This window comes from Papaver somniferum, unplaced genomic scaffold (assembly GCF_003573695.1).
Source record: "Papaver somniferum cultivar HN1 unplaced genomic scaffold, ASM357369v1 unplaced-scaffold_15, whole genome shotgun sequence".
NCBI classification, from domain to species: Eukaryota; Viridiplantae; Streptophyta; class Magnoliopsida; order Ranunculales; family Papaveraceae; genus Papaver; species Papaver somniferum.
This window is the reverse complement of record NW_020624376.1, coordinates 1,406,278-1,432,780: the sequence shown is the minus strand read 5'-3', so window position 1 is coordinate 1,432,780 and position 26,503 is coordinate 1,406,278. Positions and strand designations below refer to the sequence as shown.

The window sequence follows — 26,503 nt, the reverse complement described above, 5'->3', positions numbered from 1 at the left end:
CTTTATCATTTTTAATCACGTGAACATGTTTCTCAACCCCAAGATCCCCACCCAATTGGTAATATAATCTTCTTTTCTTTCATCATGTGTAGACCCTATAAGAGGAAAGAAAGACATCTTATTGTATCTTTTCTATTCTTAAATATATAAGTCTGTGTGTGGAGATTTAGAATTTTAGTGTAATTCTTTCTGTACACTAGTCACTAATGTTTTCGTTCATACTGTTTCTTACTTAAATCCCCAAAACTCTCGAGAGTCATGTTACTCATGTACTCATGTTTTCATAGAGAAGAAAAAACGAAGTTTTAATAGTGATATGATAGGGATTGAAATGTTTAGGATAGCTATTACTCTCAGTAGTAAAATGATCCTCTCGAGATGGCCAGCTCTACCTTCTTGTGTTTTGTGTATATAAGTGTTCGGATATCACAAGAGAAGCAGATTTCCGACTTAAAAGATTAGTTTTAAATAAACAGACTTCAGGATTCAGGGTTCAGGGTTCATACGGGCACTACCAAAAACACCTTCCACGTAACCACCATAAACGTTATCGAGTTGTTCTTAACGGTCTACTTTCGATTAAGCTAGTTGGATATATTAAAAATCCAAAAGTTTGGATTCATGTATGGCAACTCACACTATCAACCAAGTTAATATAGTTTTTATTTCAATTTTAGATTTTTCATTTTTGATTCTGGAGGTCAGGTTCCTTACCCTGTCCGTTCATTTATAGTTTTTTTAATCCTTTTCTTTGTGTACTAAAGAAGAAGAAAAAAAATCTAAACTTCCAATCTGAAAATATTAAATTAAAAATGACAACATTTCACGATTTTATTATGCTAAAGGTTTGTTGGGCACAAAGGAAATTACTTTTCTTCTTGCAGGCCGACAAACAAAAATAGCTAGAAAGTTAATGTCTAGCAAAATAGTAAAACTAGAGGATTATGACCTAGGTCTAATTAGTCCATATAGGAACTCTGAACGAAAACCATCAAGATGTAACAATGTCCATGTTTAGTGCTACAAGAGATGCATATATATACAATACTCCATCCTCCATAAGTCCATCTCCACTGCCACTAAGGTACTGTGGTTTCCTAGTCCTTTGTTGGCGATTATATTTGTGTCCCCCGGTTCAATATATATAACTTTGTCCAGTGCGTCTTGAACTACTCGTTCTGATTTGGAGTCGAGCACTCTTGTTGCCTCAGTTAATAGTAATACCTTTGGGGCTTTACGTATAGCACCCGTAATAGCCTTGCTGTATCTTTGTTTTGCTTAGCCGTTATATTTCTCTTCGTAAAGCTTCATACGCTTCTCTTCAGCGCAACATAAACCATCCCTGCCTTTTGTCCCCAGACAACCGAATTTCATTCTCACATACTAATATGTCTAAATCCTGTGGATTCCAGTTAGTATTATGATTTATTTGCATTATATGTGAATGAGAGATAGACACACAGAAAGACATATGGTCGAAAGATTTGTAAACCAAGGAAAAAACGGAAGCCTCAGGCATTTTGTCTATGAAAATTAATTAATGGCAGCATTGGCAAGCTCAGTTGCAAGTCTAATTTCTTTTGGTGCTGCATTCTCCGTTCTTTATGACTCCTGTCTGACGAGCCCAATTTTTTGCCCCGTCCGAACCAATTACAGTAGAAACTCTTTCAGAATTATGCCAGGTATAAGAATTTCACCTTCTTGTGGGTTATAAAATCTTTCTAACAGACTAATTAAAGTTGACTTGTTGGATTTTTATAGAAACTTCAACACTCGATTATACTTTGGAGATATATAAGCATAGTAATTAGTGTTGCTTATACAAGCTCCTAGTAAACTAGTAGATGAAGCAAGATTTGATTCTTTCGAACTGATCTTTTCTTATTAGTATTCTTGCTCAGTTACAAAATGGTACTGGATTCTCTTATTTATATGTGTATTTCCTACTTATAGGCTACAATGACCGACCACAGAACAATTTGTGTTTTCTAGATTTTCCTTTTTCTTTTTTATCTCTAACTAGTCATCTAGTTCACACTTACTTGTTACATCGACTTTCACTAACACTACAACCTTAATCTAGAACTCATCTCGCTTACCCACCACTTATTTTGTTTAAACTATACAGTAATCTCTAGATTTATCTAGATAATAGTAAACAATTCTAGGCATTACAAATTACATACCAACATGAATTAGTTTCCGCTTCCACTTCGTCAAACCAAACCAATGGTTGTACCGCTAGGAATGTATAGAGAGAACCCATTGAATATTTCTCATTTGGTCTTGTAGGGATAACCAAAGCGAACATCCCTGAACCTAACATGTCCACGAATATATATATATATATATATATCATCCAATATTCTCCCACAAATGGTGTCAGCATCACTCCCTGGCTTCCTGTTTTGAACACGTTAAAGGCTGATGCTTGTCCGGAAGCTAGCAACTGCACCCAAACATATAGATGAAATCCCTAGAGACCTGAAGTGTAAGGATATAAAGCTCTAAGAATACCTTACGTACTGTCAAAGTTTAAGACCATATAACTAAGGATGGTGCAAAGAGCAACTTACCCGTAGCCAGTCATTAGTGCACGAGAATGTTAAGAAAATCGCCGCCTCTATCACATTTTTCACTTATCAATCTTGCTCCAACCCATACGGCCAAGCTGTAAGAGAAAAATGAATATGGGGACTATGTTGTAAAAGGCGAGCGCCCGGAGCGCCTAGGCGCCAAAGGCCCACTAAGCACAGGTCTAGCGCCCGAGTAATCCTATTGCATGCTACTTTCCACGCCAGCGCCTGAGGCGAGCGAGTTTGGCGTTTTTGGCGCCTCGCGGAAGTGTTAGGCGCCAGCCTAAGCGCCAAAGGTGCCAAATTCGATTTATTTTTCCTATATCTTTCTCTTGTTTCCGATATTAATGGTAAGTATGCATATATTGCAGAGATTTTATAGCTAATTGGTTATCAAATATTCAATCCAAACTTAATCGAAGAGATTTTATAGCCAATCAGTTGACTTCGATCACTTAATTGGAGATATTCTTAGCTAATATTAGTTGTCAATGTTCAATTAGATCTTAATTGCAGAGATTTTATAAGAAATTAATTGTCAAATTTTCAATATAAAAGGTAAGCCAGAATATGTTGTTAAAGATATGTGTGACCATATCAGGAGCAAATTGAGTTTTAGTTTCCTTTCTTTGTTTGTAAATTTTGAATTTCCTTTATACGGTATTTACTACCTCATATCACGGCTGTAATTATGTTAAGAATGTATACAAATATATGCTTTTGTTTTGGTCTTTTGACTCTTTTCATCGATTGAGAAAGTAGGAAAATTATCTTCTCTAACTTAACTACGTACATATATTCTCAATCAAAGAATATCGTTGATATACACCATGAATTTTTACAGGAATTCTCATAAATCACAAGGGAGTATAAGAAGATGATGCTCATATCACAAAAAGAGGAAGAAGACCCGTTGATGATGAGAGTTGGGATAGCTAGCAGCCTAGGATTATGAAACAGACGTTCAACCACAAGGCAGTACAAGAAGAGCATTGCAACCAAAACAGGATTACGATAAATTGTATTTGTGGTCGCCTAGGGCGCTAGGCGACAGGCTTGGCGCCTCGCCTCGCCTAGCGCCTGACACAACATAGTATGGGGATATGATTGATAACAATGAGTTTGTGATTCGGTTGAACAATGAGAACTACAGGTTATGAGAAGAATGTGGGGTCGAAAACTAGTATGTCGTTTGTGAATAGCAATATATTGAATATTTGTGCTAGAAGGGAGTCGTGCTTTTGTCATCCATATGGTGAAAACTGAAAAGGTTCCGATTGTTATGTATATCCGTCAAGCAATACATTTGATGGATTTTACTATCAAAAAAGCTCCGATGCTTATTATAAATGCGAGGTTTGATGTTCTATGTTCTCGCATTGTGAAATATTATTCGTTAAAACTATTTATGGAGGAAACTGGGAAATCACCTGAAGAATGGCCTCCTTCGCACGATGAAAGTATGTTTCATTGCTCTTCGAGTATGCAAGCTGTAATGCTTGCGCTAGGGATTTGGGGTAAAGTTAGTATATTTGGGTTTGGGAAATCTGACGTAGCGAAGCACCATTATCATACTAACAGAGTAACAGGATGGCAGAGCTTCATTTGCACGATTATGAAGCAGAATATGCTTTCTACTGCGATTTGGTATGGAAATCCAGAGGTAATTCAATTCCTTGTTAACAAATTCAAAGTACGTCCGATGGAAATATATCATTGATTTATGTTTAAAATGTTTTGTGATATGTGGGATCAGTTGTGTCTTGGCTCTGGTTTCTTTCTTTTGATGTTGTAATAGTAGATTACAAAACGTACTTACTCGACAAACAATAATCTGGTAAATTTTGCTGGTAAATATATGGAGCCAGAATTTTCGCACACTTACTCTGCGTCCCGTCACTTCCATTTATTTCTAAGTTTTTAGTTTTGCTAATGGGCGATTCTGAGAATGCTAAAAGCCTATTTGTGAAGTATATTGTAGTGGTTTTTGTTAAGATATGGTCAAGATATGATATATCTTGATATTATTGTGTTTGTTATTTGGTTGTAACTGCATATATATTTTTTCTGTATATATCCTAGATATTGTTAGGTGTATCTTTTATTTGCCTTATCTAGTTGTTAGGTGTATCTTTTATTTGCCTTATCTAGTTGTGTAAACATGTATAAATCAGGCTTTTGCCTATCAATGAAGATACAGAGAATTATTATCACAACTACATTAGAATCTCTATGCTCATGTTTATCATGGCATCAGAGGTAGGAAAGATCTGAGAACCAGTTTCCGCTGCAATACAATCCAGAGAAAACATAGTAATCATATCAAGAGAAGATTCTCAACCTATCACTGTCTGTTTTGATGGAACCAATTACAATCACTGGTCATTCCTCATGAGGAGTTTTCTTAAAGGAAAGAGTATGTGGAAGTATGTCGATGGTATAGAAAAGAAACCTACAACAAGCAGTTCTGTTGAAAAAGGGAAAGAAAATGAAACACAGAAAAAGAATCCAAAAGAAGAATGGGAGATTAACAATCACAGAATTCTCACTTGGATTGGAAACACAGTCATTCCTTCCATAAGCATGCAACTCACAAGTTTTTGAGGTAGCCAAAGATGCATGGGATTTTCTTTCGAAAAGGTACACCCAAATCAACTTTTTGCTCAGAGGTATAAACTCGAACAAGATATTAGATCTATGAAACAATCGCATGATCAGTCTATTTCTGTTTTTCATTCTGAGATGTCTTTAATCTAGAATCAATTAGCACTCATTGAACCAATATGGACCGTAGATTTGGAATTGTGGCAGAAGTATAGAGAGGAAACACGTTTAGTTCAATTTCTAATGGCTTTGCGTGATGAGTTTGAGTCTGTTAGGGCATCAGTCCTTCATCGTTCACCTCTTCCCACGGTGGAAGTTGCTTTGTCTGAACTTATTACAGAAGAAACAAGGAAAAGAATCACACCGGAAATATCAGGAGTATTTGTTGTGCCCTCACGATCCAGCCCTAACAATTTTCCAAGAAACTCAAATGCTCAAGTGCAACGTGATATGTCTCAAGTACAGTGTCATAACTGCAAGACCTTTGGACACTTGGCAAGGAACTGCAATCTCCCATCGGCCAATACATCACCTGCTGCCACAATACCTGACACACCCACAACACAGTGTGGGTATTGTAAGGAATTTGGTCACTCATCTAGATTCTGCACCTCACCAACCTCAAGAAACATGAGAAGGATCAATGCTAATGGAGGAAACAAATTCAATACACCTACCAGATTTACGAGAGCTCCAGTTTCATCTGCAACAGATCCATATGCAACATCGACAACCTCATCTGCATTAGTTGTACCTGGTGGTGGTTCAGCACCAAACCTTGCTGATATTCAAGAGATGATTAAACAAGCACTCTCAATTGGTAACAACCCTACAGCTGCATCTGCCTTCTCTATCTCCTCAGGTATTTATTCAACAGAATGGTTTCTCGACTCAGGAGCATCAAACCATATGACTTTTAATCAAAAGTTTTTTGAAAGTCTTCATCCTGTCATCAACCCTAAGATTCATACTGCTGATGGATCAACAGTAACTGCAAGTCATATAGGCTTGGTCAACAATTCAAATAACTTCTATGTACCAGATGTGCTTCTTGTTCCAAATATTACAATGAATCTTATTTCAGTTGGTCAACTGTGTGATCAAGGTTATAACGCATTTTGTTTTCCTTTTGGTTGTACTATAAAGGATCTCAAAAGCGGGAAGCTAGTTGGGATAGGTCGTAGAGTTGGTCGTTTGTATCTCCTTCAATCTCTTGCTCTCTCAGCGGAATCTAAAAGTCATGTCGTAGCTGCTACTCCCACTGCACCTGTGTCAATATCTCCCTTCATGTCTTGGCATTCTAGGTTAGGTCATACTTCCTTTTCTCGTATTTCATATATGATGAATAAGGGTTTACTAGGAGATACTCGGTTAGATAAAGAACCAAATTGCATCTCTTGTAAACTGGAAAAACAACCAGCTCTTTCTTTTAATCTTAGCACTTCTGTCTCAACTGAACCTTTTGCTATTATACATTCTGATGTCTGGGGTAAATCTCCAATTATGTCAAAGGGAGGTGATTTGTATTATGTCAGTTTTATTGATGATTATTCGCGTTATACATGAGTATATCTATTCAGCTCTAGAGCAGATTTTCTTAAGTTATATGTTGATTTCTCAACCATGATAAAAACTCAGTTTGGTAAAGTGATCAAAGTCCAATCCTATCAAAGAATTTATTAAAACCCAAGGCACCATTCTTCAACTGTCATGTACTGAAACTCCAGAACAAAATGGAGCCGCAGAACGTAAACACCGTCATATTATAGAGACATCTAGAACTCAGTTAATTTCTGGCTCAATTCCTTCAAATTTCTGGGGAGAATCAGTCCTTACTGCAGTCTACACCATCAATAGAGTCCCAACAACTGTCATAGGAGGAATGTTACCTTATGAGCGTCTCTATGGTAAGAAACCAAACTATTCTGAGCTTCGAGTCTTTGGTTCAACTTGTTTTGTACTCCTTCCAGAACGTGAACGTCATAAACTTGGTCAAAAGAATGTCTTGTGTTTCTTCCTTGGTTATGGTATTGAACAAAAAGGGTACCGTTGTTATGATCCAATTAATAGAAAGCTTCGTGTCTCTCTTCATGTCACATTCTGGGAGAAAGTTCCATTCTGGTCACTTCCAAGCAGCAAATCATCATCTTTTGAGTCTTTCACTTATTCTGATCCATTTCCTAGTGAATCCAATCCTAGCACTTTTCCTATATCTACTCCTGAAAGTCCATCTCCTCTAGTTGTTGATCCACCAAATACGGATGACCAAGACCACTCTACGACTCAACCTAACAGTGCAACTCAGTAACGAGATCCTGATTCTGAAGAAAATTCTTTGCTACCTCGCAATCGAAGACCACAAGCTAAGTATGCATACTATCACTGTTCCTTGTCTTCTATTTTGTCATTTTATGAACCAAAAACATACAGAGAAGCTGCAGCCATTCCAGAATGGCAAGATTCAATGGATGATGAATTGGAAGCACATGCAGAGGCAGGCACATGGGAAATGGTGGACCTTCCTCCTGGAAAATCAGTTGTTGGAAGCAGATGGGTCCATAAAGTTAAGACCAGGTCAGATGGTGAGTTTGAACGATGTAAATCACAAGTTGTTGCAAAAGGTTATACACAAGAGTATGGTGTTGACTATGAAGAAACATTTGCACCAGTGGACAGAATGGTTACAGTTCGTACATTACTTGCTGTTGCTGCAGCACGACAATGGGGGCTTCATCAAATGGACGTGAAAAACACGTTTCTTCATGGTGAGTTACAAGAAGAGGTTTACATGCAACCTCCTCCTGGTTTGCCTCATGAACCTAATTAAGTATGTAAGCTTCGACGGGCATTATATGGACTCAAACAAGCACCTCGTGCTTGGTTTGAGAAGTTTAGCAATGCAATTCTCCAGTATGGCTTTACACAAAGCTTCTGTGATTCAGCTATGTTTGTCAAATCGTCAGAAAAAAGAATTGTCATTCTTATCTTGTATGTTGACGACATGGTTATTACTGGCAGTGATCTACAAGGTATTACTGAACTCAAATCATATCTCAGTGATTGATTTAAGATGAAAGATCTTGGATCTTTAAGTTACTTTCTTGGCATTGAAGTTGGCATGTCACCCACTGGTTATTTCATATCACAAGTCAAATATGCATCTGAGATTCTACAGCTATCTGACAATAAGGCAACTGACAAACCTCTTGAATTGAATGTAAAATACAGTCCTACAGATGAGACTCTATTGTCTAATCCAACACTGTATCGTCAACTAGTAGGGAGTCTAAATTACTTGACCATTACGAGACCAGACATAAGTCATGCAGTTCACATAGTCAGTCAGTTTATGTCTGCCCCAAGATTTACTCATTATGCAGTTGTTCTCAGAATTCTAAGATATATCAAGGGGTCTCTTCATCAAGGTCTGTGTTTCTCATCCAAGTCTGATCTCACTCTTCAAGCTTACTCAGATTCCGATTGGGCTGGGGATACTACAGATAGAAAATCTATTACAGGCTATTGTGTGTTCTTCGGAGACTCGTTGATTTCATGGAGAAGTAAGAAACAAAGTGTGGTTTCTCGTTCAAGTGCTGAAGTAGAGTATAGAGCACTTGCTCACACCACATATGAACTCATTTGGTTACGGTGGCTACTTCGTGATATGGGAGTTCTAATTTCTGCTCCTACACCACTGTATTGTGATAACAAGGCTGCTATTCAAATTACACACAATGATGTCTTTCATGAGCGTACAAAACATATAGAGATAGATTGTCATTTTACTCGTCATAATTTCAAGAAAGGTACAATCACTCTTCCACATGTTAAATCAGAATTTCAAGTGGTTGATCTTTTCACCATGACTCACTCTGCAGCTCGTCTTCGATTCTTAATCTCCAGACTCAAGATGTGTACTCCACCACCTTGAGTCTGTGGGGGGGGGGGGGGGGGGGTGTTAATATATGGTAAAGATATGATATATCTTGACATTATTGTGTTTGTTATTTGGTTGTAACTGCATATATATTCTTTCTGTATATATCCTAGATATTGTTAGGTGTATCTTTTATTTGTCTTATCTAGTTGTTAGGTGTATCTTTTATTTGCCTTATCTAGTTGTGTAAACATGTATAAATCAGGCTTTTGCCTATCAATGAAGATACAGAGAATTATTCTCACAACTACATTAGAATCTCTATGCTCATGTTCATCAGTTTTGATTGTGAAGATAAAAGATGTCACGTGAGATGTTCGAAAAGCTTAGAATCTGAATCCAATGTTATCGTAAATTGATGTTTCCATTGCAGATAATTTCATCTACATATACAATTCATCGAATCCGAGATACATATTTTTTCTTTATTCGACTGTATAGGAGGCATGCGAATGGGTAAGTGTACGTGCCGAGTTTTTCCTTAAAATGACCGAGTTCTTATGGATATGTTTGCTTTTACGTGCTCAAAATTAGGCCTCGGTGATCTAAAAGGCATTCACGTTAGCAATTAGGGAGTAGATGAAAAATAAACGTTAGAACTCACTAACATTTGGCAATTTTCTGATGTGTCACATTATATGTTCGATATATATAAGAACTTAACCATCTACCGGAGATGCTGTTATAAAATAATTTACACCAGAAGATATTCTCTAAAACAGGATTTCTAGGCGGGTTCAAAGCAAAACTTGCTTGGTTCCCAAACCATCCAAATGCCCGATGACCCGTATATATGTACTCTTGTTGTGCAACTAGATTGGTTCGGAAACCAAACTTGTTTGGTTCCGAAACCATCCAAATGCCGCAAAACCCCTTGTATATTCTTGTTGTGCGACTAGATTGGTTCGGAAGCCTCGGGTAGTTTCAGAACCTCCCTCATTTTTCTTCAAATAAACCTCGACAATCTTCAACTACTTTTTTATAAGATAGCCCCCACTAAAATAAATTCCTGCCAACATCGATGTTAATGTTGCATGGATTGTTTTCCTCAATAGATTTTGACATGCACCATCCTTCCTCACCACTCCGCTGCTAGTTTTATCATCATACAGCTAAACTACAGTGGAGACGGGAGAATTATAACGTGTTGGCATGCTGATCATAATCATCCCCTTTTGGTTAGAACTGCCGACAACAACTAAATAATTTACTACTCCGTGTTTATATATGCACACACCATTACTACTGCTGTATCTAGCTAGGAAACACAAACTCTCATGATTTCCTACAAAATATCTTCACAAATTCTACCGACTTACTGTAAATTTGACTGAATTTAGAATGCATGTTTTGATGAGAAAGTTAGTAATAGAAGAAGCTAAGTAAGTCAGAGACTCAGAGGTACCCGATCGAAGAATATTCTTATATATAATTAGTATAAAAAGATAAAATCATACCAAAATATATAGAGGAGAAAAGAAAAGAAAAGAAAGCAAGCAAGCCATGGGAAGACCTCCTTGTTGTGATATAGTTGGTATCAAGAAAGGGCCTTGGACTCCTGAAGAAGACTTAATTTTAACATCTTATATCAAACAACATGGATCAGGGAATTGGAGATCAGTTCCAACTTATACCGGTAAGTATAGAGAATATATCCTTGATCATCAGTACTTTCTCTACTTGGAACTTGTTAATTATGAATTTTATATGCAACATGTTGATCTTTATACTTTGATGTGTATGACCCTAATTTTTTTCCATGTTTGTTCGATTATTTTAAGGTTTGCTAAGGTGCAGCAAAAGTTGCAGGTTGAGATGGACTAATTACTTAAGACCAGAAATTAAGAGGGGAAAGTTCACTGAAGCTGAAGAAAAGATGATAATTAGTCTTCAAAGTGTATTGGGCAACAAGTATATATACTTACATTTCTCTCATAAACCCTACTAATATTTAGTTAATTTGATTCCGAAGTCAATTACTACAGTATGTTAATAATTATTCTACAATTTTTAACTAATAGTTCCTAACCTTTTTTCACAGATGGGCAGCAATAGCTTCGTATCTTCCACAAAGAACAGATAATGATATAAAGAATTATTGGAATACACATTTAAAGAAAAAACTGGACATGTTTCATTCGGTACGACACCGGCCTCATCATTTGGGATCATCATCATCATTGGATTCTTCAACAAGCTTTCAATTTTTTAAAAGAGAACACCATCATTTGATCCATAAAAGCTCATCCCTAAATAAGTTCATCAGTACTATTACTAGTAATAGTACTAGTACTCCCTCATCTACTACTTACGCTTTTAGCACAGGAAACGTTTCAAGACTCTTGAAAGATTGGATGAAGACTTCTCCTGATGAGTTGAATAGAAATACTACCCTCAAATTAAAGACTACCCAAACAAGAGAGAAAGTACTACCCGATGGCATCGATAATTCCAATAACAACAGTGGTAACAATAACCTTGATGATGGCAAGATACTTGCTAAGAAGATTAAAATAGAAGAAATCTGTAATGGCGATGATGATTTTATCTCAAAAGAGGCTGCAGATTATAACTTCGAATCTATTTTAACATTTGAGAATATAAGTAGTTGTTGGGAGCAGAACTCTTCTTTAGACTCAACTACGGTTCATGGGTCGACATCGGCCACCCGGGAAGAATGTCAAACAACTACCACTACTACAACTACTACCCCAATCAATGATAAGGTTGATCCGATATCCGAGAGTGGTCGCCAAGGGTTGATTGAAGGTGATCAAAACCAACCTCTATTTTGTTTACTGGAGAAGTGGCTCATGGATCATGAAGCAACTGGACAGGTTCTTGAGGAAGATCATCGCCAGAAATCTCTCCAATATTTTGATCAAATTTAAATAAAGCATGCGGTTACGGCATATTGCTTTTCTTCTTTCTCTCCATATGTGCACAACTTACGCGCAAGAAGAAAATTCGAATTAATAATTATGTGGTGCGATGATCTAGATAAGGGGTACTGTTCTTTATGAGTATTAGTTTGTGTTGCAAGAACATGATATGTAATCTCTTTCACAGAGTGAATCATGCAACGGTTACGGTTTATTATGAAAATAAAATGTAGCTAGCTAAGCTGGATCAATTTCAATATTCCTTTGCTTTGCTGGTTTACCTAAGAGGTTTCGTATGTTATGCGTGGGAGAAGTACTGCTTGGAGTTTCTTAAAAACATTAAGTTTGAATTTTCGCACATCTAGCAATGATTGTGCTGATATTCTAGCCAATTGTGTGTTGGAATATTTTCAACGCCGCTAACCAAAAGGGGGTCCTGGGGGGCATCGCCCCCCAGGCTGTGGTCGATAAAAGCCTGTTCGAAAATTTCGAATCCAAAAGACACCATTGATGTCTGTTGATGAAGGAACCTGACGTTTCGTGAATAGAAACCTGTTGGCGAATAAAAAAAAAACCTATTCCCAACAGGTGCAAAACCCTTTATAAATAGCTTCTCCCAGTTTCGTTTAAAATATAAGAAAAATCAATCTGTTTTCTCTGTTTCAAAAAGCATCATCAGAAATCAGAAATCTCTTTGTGTGTTCTTGATTGAATCAAGGGGTACAAACCTTGAATTCAGTTTTCGTTGCAGGGTTTTCATTGTATCCTGAAGGCAATATTTCGCATACCTGTTGTAATCGCCAATTGTTATTGGGAGGGTAGAAATATTTGTCTAAAAGAAATTTATACAAGCCTTGAAAGTTTTGGAGTGCAACACTTTCTTCTCTGTGTCATTCATCCTTTGTGAAACCCATTTTTTTCCAACAGTTTTTAGACAAATAATCTTCTGGCAATGGAGGGTGAATCTTCGAATTCGAATGCTACTGCTCAATCTCTGCAAGTGATGAACCAAACCTTTACTCGATTGGAACGTTTTGATGGTGAAGGTTTTACCCGTTGGCAAGAGACTGTGAAGTTTTTCCTGATCATCATCAAGTTGTGGTACATACTTGAAGATGGATTGGAGGAAATTCCTACTGCAACTGACAATGACACTGAGGAATTGAAGGCTAGACGAAAGCAGCGTCAGGAAGATGATTTCATGTGTCGTGGTCATATTTTGAATGCTCTGGACAAACATGTGTACAATGCACATCGGAGTATTGGGACTGCAAAGGGATTGTGGACTGCGCTTGACAACAAATACAAGATTTCTGAAGCAAGCAACAAGAAATTCCTGATTTGCAATTTCATGGATTTTAAGATGGTTGACAGTAAGTCAATCATTGCCCAGGTCAGTGAACTTTTACTCATAGTTAATCATCTTAAGGATGCTGGAATTGATCTTGTTTCTGCGTTTGTTGTCGGGGTTATTATTTCTCGTCTCCCCCCTTCTTGGAATGGTTATAAGAAGAAACTTAAGCATGCTGAGACTGACTATGATTTAGAGGCCTTACAACGTCATCTTCGCATAGAAGAGGACTCTCGTAAGCGAGAACTTAAGGATAGTCCACATTCTGAAAACCATTCTAAGGTGAATAGCGTAGAAGAATCTAAAACACCGAATTCCTTGAAACCTAAGAATGATACTCAGTTTAAGAAGCATCCCAACAAGAAGAGTAAGAAGAAGGGCGCTGTCGGCCCTTGCTACTTCTGTGACAAACCCGGCCATTTTGCTCGTGACTGTCGTCTCAAAAAGAAACAACAGCAGAACCAGAAAAAGGAGGCAAATATGGTCGATGACAAACTTGTGATCGTGGTGCAAGCCGCCAATGCTGTTGCTGAAACTGGGGGTGGATGGTGGTACGACAATGGTGCAACCATCCATATCTGTAAGGATAGAAATCTTTACAAGACATACGAACTGGATAGTGGAGAAGGAAACGATGTTGTCTCCGCAAACGGTCAACGCAGCAAAGTTATTGGGAAAGGCACTGTTGAACTCTCGTTTACTTCGGGAAAGACTGTGACGTTACTAATGTTTTACATGTCCCTGACATCGTGAAGAACCTTGTTTCCGGCGACCTTGTTATGAAGGCTGGATTCAAGACGACCTATGAGTCTAATAAGTTTGTGTTGTCCAAAAATGGTGTGTTTGTTGGACAAGGATATGCTTGTAATGGGATGATTAAGCTTAATTTAATAAATAATGGTTCTGCTTATATTGTTGACTCTGTTAATTTATGGCATGGTAGATTAGGGCATGTGAATTATGGTTCTCTTAGAAACATGAATCGATTAGGCTTGATTTCTGATTGCAATTTTGATCATGCTTCTAAATGTGAAATATGTGTGCAAGCAAAGATAACTAGAATTTCCCATAAGTCTGTAGTACGAAATTCTTCCTTACTTGAATTAGTACATAGTGATGTGGGTGATTTGCATGGTTCTGCCACTCGTGGTGGAAATAAGTATTATGTCACTTTTATAGAAGATAGTACTAGATATGCTTATACATATTTAATGAAATCTAAGGATGAAGTCTTTGATAAATTTAGGATTTATAAAGCAGAAGTAGAGACACAATTAGAGCACAAAATTAAGATTTTACGTTCTGATCGTGGTGGTGAATACTTTCCTACTGAATTTAATTCCTTTTGTCAAGAGCATGGTTTAGTTCATCAACGTACTGCACCTTACACACCTCAACAAAATGGTATGGCTGAAAGGAAAAATAGAACTTTGATTGATATGGTTAATTGCATGCTTATAAGTTCTGGTTTGCCTAATTCTTTGTGGGGTGAAGCTATGTTGTCTGCATGTTATATTTTGAATAGAATTCCTTTGAAAAAGAAGAGTGTTTCTCCTTATGAGTTGTGGTTTAAGAGGAAACCAAACTTGAGAAGACTTAAAGTCTGGGGTTGTTTAGCATATGTTCGAAAGCCTGATCCCAAAAGACCAAAGTTGGGAAACAGGGCTTATAAATGTGCTTTTGTGGGATACTCTCTTAATAGTATCACCTACAGATTTATAAACCTTGACACTTTTGAGATTATAGAATCTGTAGATGTGGAATTCTTTGAGAACTTAAATAGGAACAGTTCTCAAATGCAACCCATGGAGAATCCATTGTTACCTGATCTAGAACCTATGGAGATTGATAACAATGATGAAAATCCCTCTCCTACTATGACAATGATATTTCAGTGCCTACTGAAGATATCGAACCTAGAAGGAGTAAGAGAGGAAGGATTGAGAAAAAGCCTGATCCAAACTTTATTTATTACCTTGTAGAGGCAAATAAGAATAGAATTCTTAGTGTTAACCAGTATGTTATGCATACTGATGATGACCCTAAAACTTATGCTGAAGCCATGAGTTCTAGAGATGCAAATTTCTGGAAAGAAGCCATCAATGATGAAAAGCATTCGCTTTTGACTAACGGGACTTGGGTATTAGTAAATTTACCTCCTGGTGCTAAAGCAATAGGAAGTAAATGGATATTCAAGAGAAAGTTGAGAGCTGATGGTGAAGTTGATAAGTTTAAGGCAAGGCTAGTTGCCAAGGGTTATAAACAAAGACATGGTATTGATTACTTTGATACATATGCTCCTGTTGCCCGCATCTCATCCATTCGTTGCTTGATTGCACTTGCTTCTATTCATAAGTTGGTTGTGCATCAAATGGATGTCAAAACTGCTTTTCTAAATGGGGATTTAGAAGAAGAGATATATATGGAACAACCTGAAGGTTTCATATTACCAGGCCAAGAGAAGAAAGTTTGCAAGTTAGTGAAATCTCTCTATGGTTTGAAGCAAGCCCCTATGCAATGGCATGAGAAGTTTGATAAAGTAGTTTTGTCATATGGTTTGTGGTGAATGATGCGGACAAATGTATCTATAGTAAGCATGATAGTTCTGGTTGTGTGATTCTCTGTTTGTATGTTGATGATATGTTAATCTTTGGGTCTGACATATCTGTTGTGGAAGAAACAAAGAAGTTTCTTAGTTCTAACTTTGATATGAAGGATTTAGGAGAGGCTGATGTAATCTTGGGAATTAAGATCCTAAGAAAGGGAGATGAGTTGGTTTTAACTCAATCTCATTATATTGAGAAATTTCTCAAGAAATATGGTCACTTTGATGACAATCCAGCACCTACTCCTTTAGACCATACTATCAAGTTAATGAAGAACACCGGCCGTACTCATGCTCAACTTGAGTATTCTAGTGTTATTGGGAGTCTTATGTACGCTATGCATTGCACAAGACCGGACATAGCCCAAGCCGTGGGAATATTATGTCGTTTCTCAAGTAATCCAGGATATGAACACTGGAAAGCAGTTTCAAGAGTTATGGCTTACTTGAAAGGAACAATAAATTTTGGTTTGCATTACCAAGGCTATCCCGCTGCACTAGAGGGGTACAGCGATGCTAACTGGAACAATGTAGAATCAAATTCCAAGTCAACTTCTGGATGGATTTTTACATTAGGGGGTGCTGCTGTGTCTTGGAGTTCCAAGAAGCAGACTTGTATTTCTGATTCAACAATGTTGTCAGAATTGATAGCTTTAACTGATGCATGTAAGGAGGCAGATTGGCTTAGAAACCTACTTATGGAAATTCCTTTTTGGAAGAAGCCAACTCCGGCGGTCTTGATTAATTGTGATAATCAAGCTACAATCTATAATGTCTCTAATAAGACTTATAATGGAAAGTCTAGACATGCAAGTCTTAGACACTACATGGTTAGGCAACTACTCAAGAGGGGGGTAGTTACGGTTAACTTTATTGAATCAAAGAGGAATTTGGCAGACCCATTTACGAAAAGTCTACCAAGTTCAGTGGTTTCAATAAAAAGGAAACAAATGGGACTAAGGTCTGTGAAGGAAGTTTGATCTCCCATAGCAGAAACCCAACCTATGTTTTGAAAAGGATAAACAAGGTTCAATGTGGTACCAACAAGTTATGGATGTGGATTATGGAGCACTAATATAAAAACTTCCCATTTCTTATTAGTGCTGGTTTCTGCAAGAAAATAGGATGGATGTAAATCCTTAATGAGTCTATGATTAGTAAAAGGTGTATCGCAGAAACACCTTCGAGACTTACCTATATGAGTATGGAAATAAGGCCGTTTCCTAAGAGAAGAAGACCGTTCTCTAAAGAAGACTCATGAACAAGGATATAAGCACATGGCCATTAACGTGCTTGGCTACAGAACACATGATTTTATGAAATCAATATGTGTGGAGACTCCGGTTTTATCATAAGGGGTACTTGGTTCAAGACTGGTTTCACCATAGAACCTCGATAAGGCTTTGAGTTTCTTACACTAAGTGAAGGTTCAAATCCAAAAAAATACCTATCATTTATGTGTTGATTTCAACGATGATGCTTAGTCTCAATTGTGCTTGAACTACGTTGGCTTGATCCCACTCGGGTACGTAGGCAGTCACTTCGGTGATGCAGTCACTCTGATTTAAAAGTTTTAACTTTGTTTTATGGTTTTTGAAAATAGGGGGAGAATGTTGGAATATTTTCAACGCCACTAACCAAAAGGGGGTCCTGGGGGGCATCGCCCCCCAGGCTGTGGTCGATAAAAGCCTGTTCGAAAATTTCGAATCCAAAAGACACCATTGATGTCTGTTGATGAAGGAACCTGACGTTTCGTGAATAGAAACCTGTTGGCGAATAAAAAAAAAACCTATTCCCAACAGGTGCAAAACCCTTTATAAATAGCTTCTCCCAGTTTCGTTTAAAATATAAGAAAAATCAATCTGTTTTCTCTGTTTCAAAAAGCATCATCAGAAATCAGAAATCTCTTTGTGTGTTCTTGATTGAATCAAGGGGTACAAACCTTGAATTCAGTTTTCGTTGCAGGGTTTTCATTGTATCCTGAAGGCAATATTTCGCATACCTGTTGTAATCGCCAATTGTTATTGGGAGGGTAGAAATATTTGTCTAAAAGAAATTTATACAAGCCTTGAAAGTTTTGGAGTGCAACACTTTCTTCTCTGTGTCATTCATCCTTTGTGAAACCCATTTTTTTCCAACATTGTGGTGCCACCGTTTCTAACGCTCAGTAGTGGCTGATCCACCTCATTTATCCGACTATGGGCATAGATTTAGATTTTTCATTTTCTTTCTTCCGGAGGTCAGGTCTTTGCCCCCTCCTCCTATATTTTATTTTCTTCAATCAATAAATCGACCTGTTTGCACGTAGGAATGTAGGATTCTTCAGAAAAGAAAGAACAAGCTTTCTTGTGTGATTCATGAAGAACGTAAAAGAAAAATGATTCGCGGATAGCCGATCAACAAAAAAGAAAAGGACAATCGATAGTCGATCGACAAAAATGAAAAGGACAATCGGTTGAGTTGGAGATTTGGTGTTCCCTTCCAATCTTCTAATCGCTTAAAAAGTGCTAGCATCAAATAATGGAAAAGTCCTTGAATCCATTATTCTCTCCCGTAGGCAAGCGAGAAAATAGTTTGAGAGTAAAATACGGGGTATAAAGCACTTTCTCTTTCCTTTATTTCTTGAGATGGTAATTCGCTTTCGATCATACCACTGTACGTACTTTTTGCATGAAAACAGGAGAGAAGAAGATGAAGTTATTATACGTAGTCTATTTCGGTGCGTGTCTTTTTCTCTGATATTATGTGTTAAGTGGTCCTTCTTATGGTATCGAATTTATGGCTAATGGTTAGGTTAAATGTGGTACTAATGTACGATGAATAGACCTTATGGAGTAATACAGATCAACTTGATCTCTAGCATCAATAGAGAGAAAAAGAAGATAGATAATAACATGTCTAAAAGAGATGGATAACTCCCCTGCTCGAGTAACATTTAATTCCCCTAATAGCAATAGGTGTCTTAAACTCTTCCATAAATCTTTCTTACTAGAGGTGTAAGGTTTGGGATGTAGATTTTGGTTAACGAATTATCCACAAAAGTTAACACTTGACTGTACATGTCACGGTGAACCCAAGCCATCAACAAACATTTAGAACCCAAATATTAAAGCATGCCAAAATCTAGACCCAAACGCTGGCTTGGTCCCGTCAATTTGGTGGCTTTGTGAACGAAAAAAAATTGTGGCCCCTATTTTACCTGTTTTAGATTTTAATTTTTTTACAAAAATAACTAGAAAAAAATTTCATTGTTTTTGTAGATTTTCACACGTGAAATCATGTATGTAATCATTCCATAGTCGTAAAGAGAGCTTCGACGGAGTTACATATTCAGATTACTTAGGAGCTATAGGTTCGTCAGCAGCAGAATCTGAATACACGGACTATCTATTCGTGCAACTAAGTTGATATGGACTTCTTACTTACACGAGGAGTTACAGATTCAGATTAATTACCAGACCTTTCAGAATTTTTTGTGACAATCATAATGCTAGAAGTCTTGCCTTGAATATCTTGTCTTTCATTCAAGTGTAAAACACATTGAACTTGAATATCATTTCATTAAGGATCTGTTTGCAGGTGGCTGCATAGAAGTTCAATTTGTACATCCAGAAGATCAAGTGGATGACATATTCACTATGGCTTCGCCTTCTCATATGAATAAAATGAGCCATTTTCAGTGAATGCGTGTAAAGCATGTACCCTTTTTTTTTTAATGAATAGAAATTAATTAATTCATGTCTTCAAGTGCATGCATAAACACCATGCATCCATTTATCAGAGGATACATATTAGAACCATGCCAAAAGTACAAAATTTTATTCTTTTTAATCCATGCAACCATTTTTCAGAAGACGCAACATGTAAATTGTTGTCACTTGTCACATATTTTTCATAGATTTTCATATTTTAAAAAAAATTGGGCTTTGCAATAGATTTTTTTATCTTTTGGGTCTGATCTCAATTTCCCAATCCCCATTCAAGTCGAGGACTTGAGTGAGTATCACAGATTCGCAGCTCATATACAAGCCCCTTCAAAACCCTGGATCGTTTTTTCTTCCTCGGTACTTCAAATCTAAGAAGAAACCATGCCTGTAAAATGGTAAGAACCAAAACCCTAGTTCTTAAATTTCAATCCCAATTTTTGTTTGTAGTATCCTTGTTCTGATGGTTTTCTTGTTATTGTTTGTTTCAGGCTATTATATTGGGCAACCAAATGCCGGAATAACAGTGAATACTCAAATTCTAACAGAAATATCACAATGTATTGAAAGTAGTATTAATGGTATTAAAGGCGGAAGATCGAAAGCAATACTCGTATTCTACAAAGCAATCACCAGAGATCAGACTTCACATAATGGTTATCTAAGTGACTTGATGGGTGTTTCGTTACCAGAGCAACCAAATAAATATTATTTCGTTATACGTACTAATAGGATTGTCTTGGAAGCTGATTCAAATATTCAGTCGATTATGGAGAAAGCACAGTCTTATAAAGCTAGAGTTAGGTGCCCCAAAACGCAAGAGGTTTCGAGGTTTGCTTTCCTTCCTTGTTTCGCATTGCTAAAACTACATAGTCCATAGTTATTATCTATGTATTTGAACATGCTTAGAAGTCCAAATTCTGCTCTTATACTATGAAGATGAAAGAACCCCTTCTACATTTGATGCTGCTCTATGTTGAAATGTATAGTTAGGTGCCCCAAAACGCTTTTTTAAACAATGTTCATAGTAATTGAGTATGCTTTAGACTCTAGAAGTTGAAGTTATATATGTAAACTAGATTATTTCTGGTTAATTATCTGAACTAACTAACGCTAGACTGACTAGGATGAACAAAAGAGAGTCCCTTTTACATTTTATGCTGCTCTATGTTCAACACATTTCACTGCATATTGAAACCTGTCAATCTAATGTGTTATGTCTTTGTTAGACCTGTGGTTTTGATTAAATGGTTGCAAATAAAGCATAGCAGCCTTGATTAGCTGAAGTATTGGTTTCCAGTTCACCAAGCCGGCAAGCCTTAGAGTTTGTATGGATTGTAGTCTTACTAATTGAGAGCGAGAGCCTTTGTTATCTAATGTAACTAATAGAGCTGTGATGAGAGAACATGTTAACAGAAGTGTGTGGGTTCTTCCTAATTTTTTTAATGCGGTGTTTGAAAAGTTGCTAGCCTATGTATGTGTTCTCAAATCAACAATCATATGGATCCTTACATTTATAGTACCCAAAGTGATGTATGCTTGTGCCAATTATTAGCTTAAAGATAAGATCATCCTTTAATACTCTATAAAACAAGGGTTAAAGGACAAAATGCCCCAAAATCGACCCCCAAGTTTGAAAATGCCGGACGTTAGGCAAGAAATCAAAATGCCCCAAAACCGTATCAAAATGCCTCATTCACGTGGAAATTTTTTGTTCTTTATACCCTTCTGTTCACCAAGATGACAATCTAGGGTCCTATTTTGGGGCATTACATTTACCGTTTTTTTTAAATGACCACGGTGTCCTATTAGCTAGGATCGCGACACGTGGAACATCCTAGCTAATCAACGGCTAGATTTTCCGACCGTTGTGAGATTCCGACCGTTGTAATAACGGTCATTTTTTTTGTCTCCCCTGACTTATAAATTGTGAAGATGATCCAACCAAAAATCAGTAAAAAAAATTCCTTCTTCATAATGGCTGCTACATCGAGCCAGGAATGTGAGATGTGCAACGAAAGAAATCATCAATAAATTGATTGTCATTGGATCTACACAAGGTGTAAATTAGTTCCTTGTAATGGTATTCGTAAACTTTTAAAGGTCAAAGATGGTGCTAATTCAGGGAAGAAATTCTTCTCTTGCTCTAATCCCATGTGTTCATACTTCGAATGGTTTGATAATGCAATTAAATCCATTGCACCTCAGTACAATGGAGGTTGTAAAGCTTGTTTTGGTGATCACAAATTTTCTGATTGTCCTTGGTCACAGACTAGATGTATCAACCCCAAATGCAATTCAACAAACGTGAGGATTTTAAACATAGCTCAAACATCATGGAATTATGGTATTGGCTACCTAAAATGCCTAGAATGTGAAGATTTCCAATGGGTTTCTGATGCAATCTTTATGAAGAAACAAAAGCAATTAGATAATATTGAAGATCAAATTTGTGCACAACTAAAGATAAAGTGCACAATTAGAAGATAAAGCACAACCAACTAAATTTGTTATCATATTGGAAGTATTCCTCAATGTAATGAGCTGAATTAAGAAATAAAACCATGATTGTGTCCATACTTTTTAAACCCATAGATTCATAAATAAAAGTATGCTAAAACTTTCAACATAAACTAACTAGTAGTATGTCTGCCATTAAAAGACATAGGTCTATAAATGCTAAAAGACAAAGACATAAAAATACATAAAATAGGAACCCAACATTTCTATTGTTGATACTTGGAGTTAGGTTCTCTAACCCTTTTTGATGATGGTTCGGTAATGTTGATTGTTTGGCTAGAAATGTTAACAGTACCATTAAAAATCTGGTTAAAACATGCACTAGAAGGTGTAGAAGAAGTAGATGGTACCTTCCTTTTAGATCCAACATCAACTGCAGTGGAGGAACATGGTGCAGTTGTCTTACACTTTTTCTGGGAACCAGATGTAGAAGAAGATGGTGTAGTAGCAGCTTCCTTACCCTTTGAAAATGGTGGTACATCAGCAGTAGCAGTCTTTGATGCAGATGTTGTTGCAGTGGTTGGTGCAAACAAGGCCTTCCTCATCTTCTTTGTTGGTGCAGCAGTAATACAAAACTCATCTCCATTAACAGAACATTCCATTCTAACTCCTTTCTTCTTTGGATTAGAACCAACTGGAGGACCTTGACAGGTAAGGATGTTATGATCAAGACCTTTACATACACTGCACTTTGTTACTCTTTTGGGCTGCTTGTTCTTCTCATACCAAGACTTCTTTCTCTTGACACAAGGTCTTCCCTTATCTCTCAATCTGTGTGGATGTATAATGTTGATACCAGTCTGCAAACAAAATAGAAGTTAGGGTTAGTAAACTTTAAATGCACAGATCTAGAGAATAAAAAAATCCATAATAATAATACAATAAAGTAAAAGTACAAAAGTAGATAATATTATTCAATGAAAAGATTCTCAAACAAAAAAAAAATTGAAATCAGACAATGGAAAAAGTAAAGACTTTTGAAAAAGTTAAGGGCTAAAAGTTAAAGTAGGTTGTCCTTTTGATTATCAAACCTTATTCTGATACTCATCAATGTCTCCCAAAGGTGTTATTGACCATTGGTAGGCTGTCCTATAGTAATCTACAGTGTAGTACTTACTGCAGTACCTGCACAAATAATTGATAGAATCAGTCATCATTCATTTATTGCATAACCACATTCAACTATGTAGGTGTCGTAGATTTACTCACTTGGACCAATTAGGATTCAATTTAAACAATGCAACTACACCATGCAAGCAAGGGAACTGCCTCAATTGCCACTGTCCACATGTACATTTTTTTTCTTCTACTTTTACCACAAAAACTTTGCCAGTAGCTTTGTTGGTCACCTCATACACTTTGTGTTCTACAGAAGGATCACATTCATAGTTACCTCTAAGATCACACATCACCTTAATGAGATCTTTCCCAGCAGGAACAAGGTCACCAGCTTGCCAAGTTGCAGCAAGATTTCTTCTATTTGAAAACAGCACCATCACCAAGTGTGTGTACATATCAACCAACTGAGTGAGAGGCTTGCCTCTGAATTTCAGGGCCATGTTGTTAAAACTTTCTGAAAAGTTGGAGTAGATGTGCTCACAAGCAACATCATGAGGAAACCATGACCTTTCCCAAGACTTTGGTTCTGCATCAATCAGGTATTTGTATGCATCTGGAGATATCTCTGCTATTTCTTGCATGGCCTCCTACAAATAGGTGTCTAAGTTAAATAATCTGATGTAAGAAGGCTTGACTAATGAACATTCAATATAATCAAACATTTCTTACCTCCCAATGATGATATTTGTATGCCTTTGCAGCCTGCCAAAGAAGCTGTACAAGTCTTGGATTTCTGAATCCTTTGGTCAAGAAATTCTTGTATAGGTGCCTGAAAAAAAAAAGATAATAAACAAGGACAAATATTAATAAATTTCACTGTTAAAAAAAATTGTTATCTTTAAAAATTATTAAACAAAATTACCAGTCAAAACTAAATGTACCTGAGGCAGTATCTATGATTTGACAAAGGATACAATCTTTTTACTGATTCAAGAATTCCCTTCATTCTATCAGAAATAAAGGTCAGTCCAGCCATATCTGGTATCCTTTTTCTCATTTCTTTTAACATCATAAACCAATTTTCTTCAGTTTCACCCATACAAATCATCATACATAAAGGAAATACCCCATTCTGAGCATCTATACCTGTTGCTGAAAGCATCACACCACCAAACTTACCAGTTAGGTGAGCTCCATCTAACCCAATAACCATTCTACAACCATTCATAAAACCTTTTATCTGTGCATACGCCAAAATGAGACTCTCAAATCTGTTATCTTTATCATCTTTGGACCAGCTGAAATGACCTATGCTCCTTGGGTTCAATGAGGTAGCAGCTATGGCCAATTGTGGTGTTTTTTTGTAACAAGTCTCAAATGTTCCATCCCTTTCTGCTAGCACCAATCTCTGTGTACACACACAGATAAAAAATTAGCAATTCAAATATACCAAAATTTATTAAATAAACAAACAAAAGGTAACAAAAACAAAGCATAAACATGATACCCTTGCATGACGAGCAACCCATTTTGGTATTTCAGTTTGCAACTGAGGTCTAATGATTTTCTTAGCTATATCATCTGCCTTCTCCACTGGTGAAGCAACATCCATCGTCTTCAACAAATACTTAGCTACAAATTTTGCATTGCATTTTCTGCTGTAGTCTTCATTGGGATTTTTACAAGTGTGTTCTATGTTGCATTCTCTGACTGTGACTGTCATATCATCTTTCTCTGGTACCTTTCTTGCATTCACCATCCAAGCACAGTTTTGGGCATCCCTGTAACCACAGTAAGAATAGTTTCTAATTTTATCTCCTTTCTTCACCTTAAAATCCCTATGTTTCAACACCGCATATTCTCTAAAATGATCCTTATAAGCTTGCATACTTCCAAAAGCCATACCAGTACTTGGTGTGAAAACGAAAGCGCACACAAAACCTACAAGTATAAAGGGCCAAGTTATAGTAAAGGGATGAGTAAGGGGAAGTCCACAGGGATGTGGTGTGTAGTGATGGTAGCTAAGCTACGAACCAAGGCAAGTAGCCAAGAGCAAGGGAGATAAATTGTAACTAAATGCAACCTATCATGAAACTAAGAGTACAAACTAAAACAGGAAGTAAGCAAATTGCAGGGTGATTTCAAGCACAACAGTGCAAGGCAGAGGAGGACGGTGCACTATAACTAGTGCACAACAAGGTTTAAGTTGCACAATTTAAGCAAAACAGTGAAGAAACAAGTAGCTGGGTAATAAGCAAAAACAGAGAATTTCAAGTGACAGTGAAGTGAGTTTGTGGACTAAACTAAGGTTCTGAATCCACCTAGTGACCTAGCCAGATAGTGTAGTTCTAGGTTAAATCCCTATCCATAATGGAGCTAGGTGAAGGTTCAAGCCTGCCTATGTTCCAGGGCATACATAGATGGAATGGAAGAATAATAAGCTAGTTCAACTGTTTTACTCCTAGCATTGACTGTCTTTTAACAGCACAATCAATCACAACCAAAGTTGGACACTAATTTCCTCCATTCCTCAATCAGTTCAACTTACATGAGTTATAACCTAACATTCCACCACCTAACTGTGTACTAAGGTTTCATCTAAACCTTAGCTAATGTAACTTAGCTCATAACTAACATGTTACTAATATCATACATCTTAAAAGATAATTGACACATAACTTCAAATTTTTACTGAACTCAAATAACTGAATTTGAAATTGGAAATAAAACTACTACAATGTTCACTGGCTAGTCCAGATATGATTCTAACATTCACCCTTCATCTCTATTTATACCCAAAAAATTCAATTAGGGTTTACAAGCATTTTCCCCAAATTTGATAAAATTAGGGTTCTTGGGAAATTGGGGAAAACTCACCATACCCTCTGAATTCGTTGTCCCCTCTGCAATTGAGCGCTGACCCATGCTTCCACTTGCTCCTATCAACTCGAACAACGCTCCAATTTGGTCTTCTCTCCACTGTAACTGAACTCTAGCTCTGCCTTTCTTGTTTGTAGCATCTAGGGTTGATGTGTTTCTGTGATGGTCGGGGAAGAAGGTGGTGATGGAGCTCGAGGTCTGGTAATGTCGGGGCATGGTGGTGAAGGAGTTGCAGGTGATGGAAGAGAGGAAGTTTGGGGAAGAGAAGAAGAGGTCGACAGTTTGGGGAGAATGGAGTGTTTGGCTTGAGGTCGATGGCTTTGGAAGTTAGGGTGTTGAGCGGGTGTGGCAAGGGGTGATGATTTGCGAGGAAACGTGTCGGATG

General features: G+C 37.1%; 1 protein-coding gene and 2 pseudogenes across 1 annotated transcript; all 3 read left to right on the top strand.

The window, feature by feature from the left end:
* Positions 1-3,267: 3,267 nt before the first annotated feature.
* On the top strand, positions 3,268-4,296 carry LOC113335573 (annotated as a pseudogene).
* A 6,028-nt stretch (positions 4,297-10,324) lies between these two features.
* Positions 10,325-12,319, top strand: LOC113335671 (transcription factor MYB30-like). Its single transcript, XM_026581691.1, has 3 exons — positions 10,325-10,753; positions 10,899-11,028; positions 11,159-12,319. The coding sequence occupies exons 1-3, from the start codon at positions 10,621-10,623 to the stop codon at positions 12,006-12,008; spliced, it is 1,113 nt and encodes a 370-aa protein (XP_026437476.1). The 5' UTR covers positions 10,325-10,620; the 3' UTR covers positions 12,009-12,319.
* Positions 12,320-20,043: 7,724 nt separating this feature from the next.
* Positions 20,044-26,503, top strand: part of LOC113335572 — a 43,532-nt pseudogene continuing 37,072 nt past the window's right edge.

What these genes read in the sequence shown, in the direction of transcription:
- LOC113335671 (XM_026581691.1), top strand. Translation starts at nt 10,621, where the DNA reads ATGGGAAGACCTCCTTGTTGTGATATAGTTGGTATCAAGAAAGGGCCT. An exon ending in ATCAGTTCCAACTTATACCG is followed by an intron (nt 10,754 to 10,898) that starts GTAAGTATAGAG and finishes GATTATTTTAAG; the next exon opens with GTTTGCTAAGGTGCAGCAAA. An exon ending in CAAAGTGTATTGGGCAACAA is followed by an intron (nt 11,029 to 11,158) that starts GTATATATACTT and finishes CTTTTTTCACAG; the next exon opens with ATGGGCAGCAATAGCTTCGT.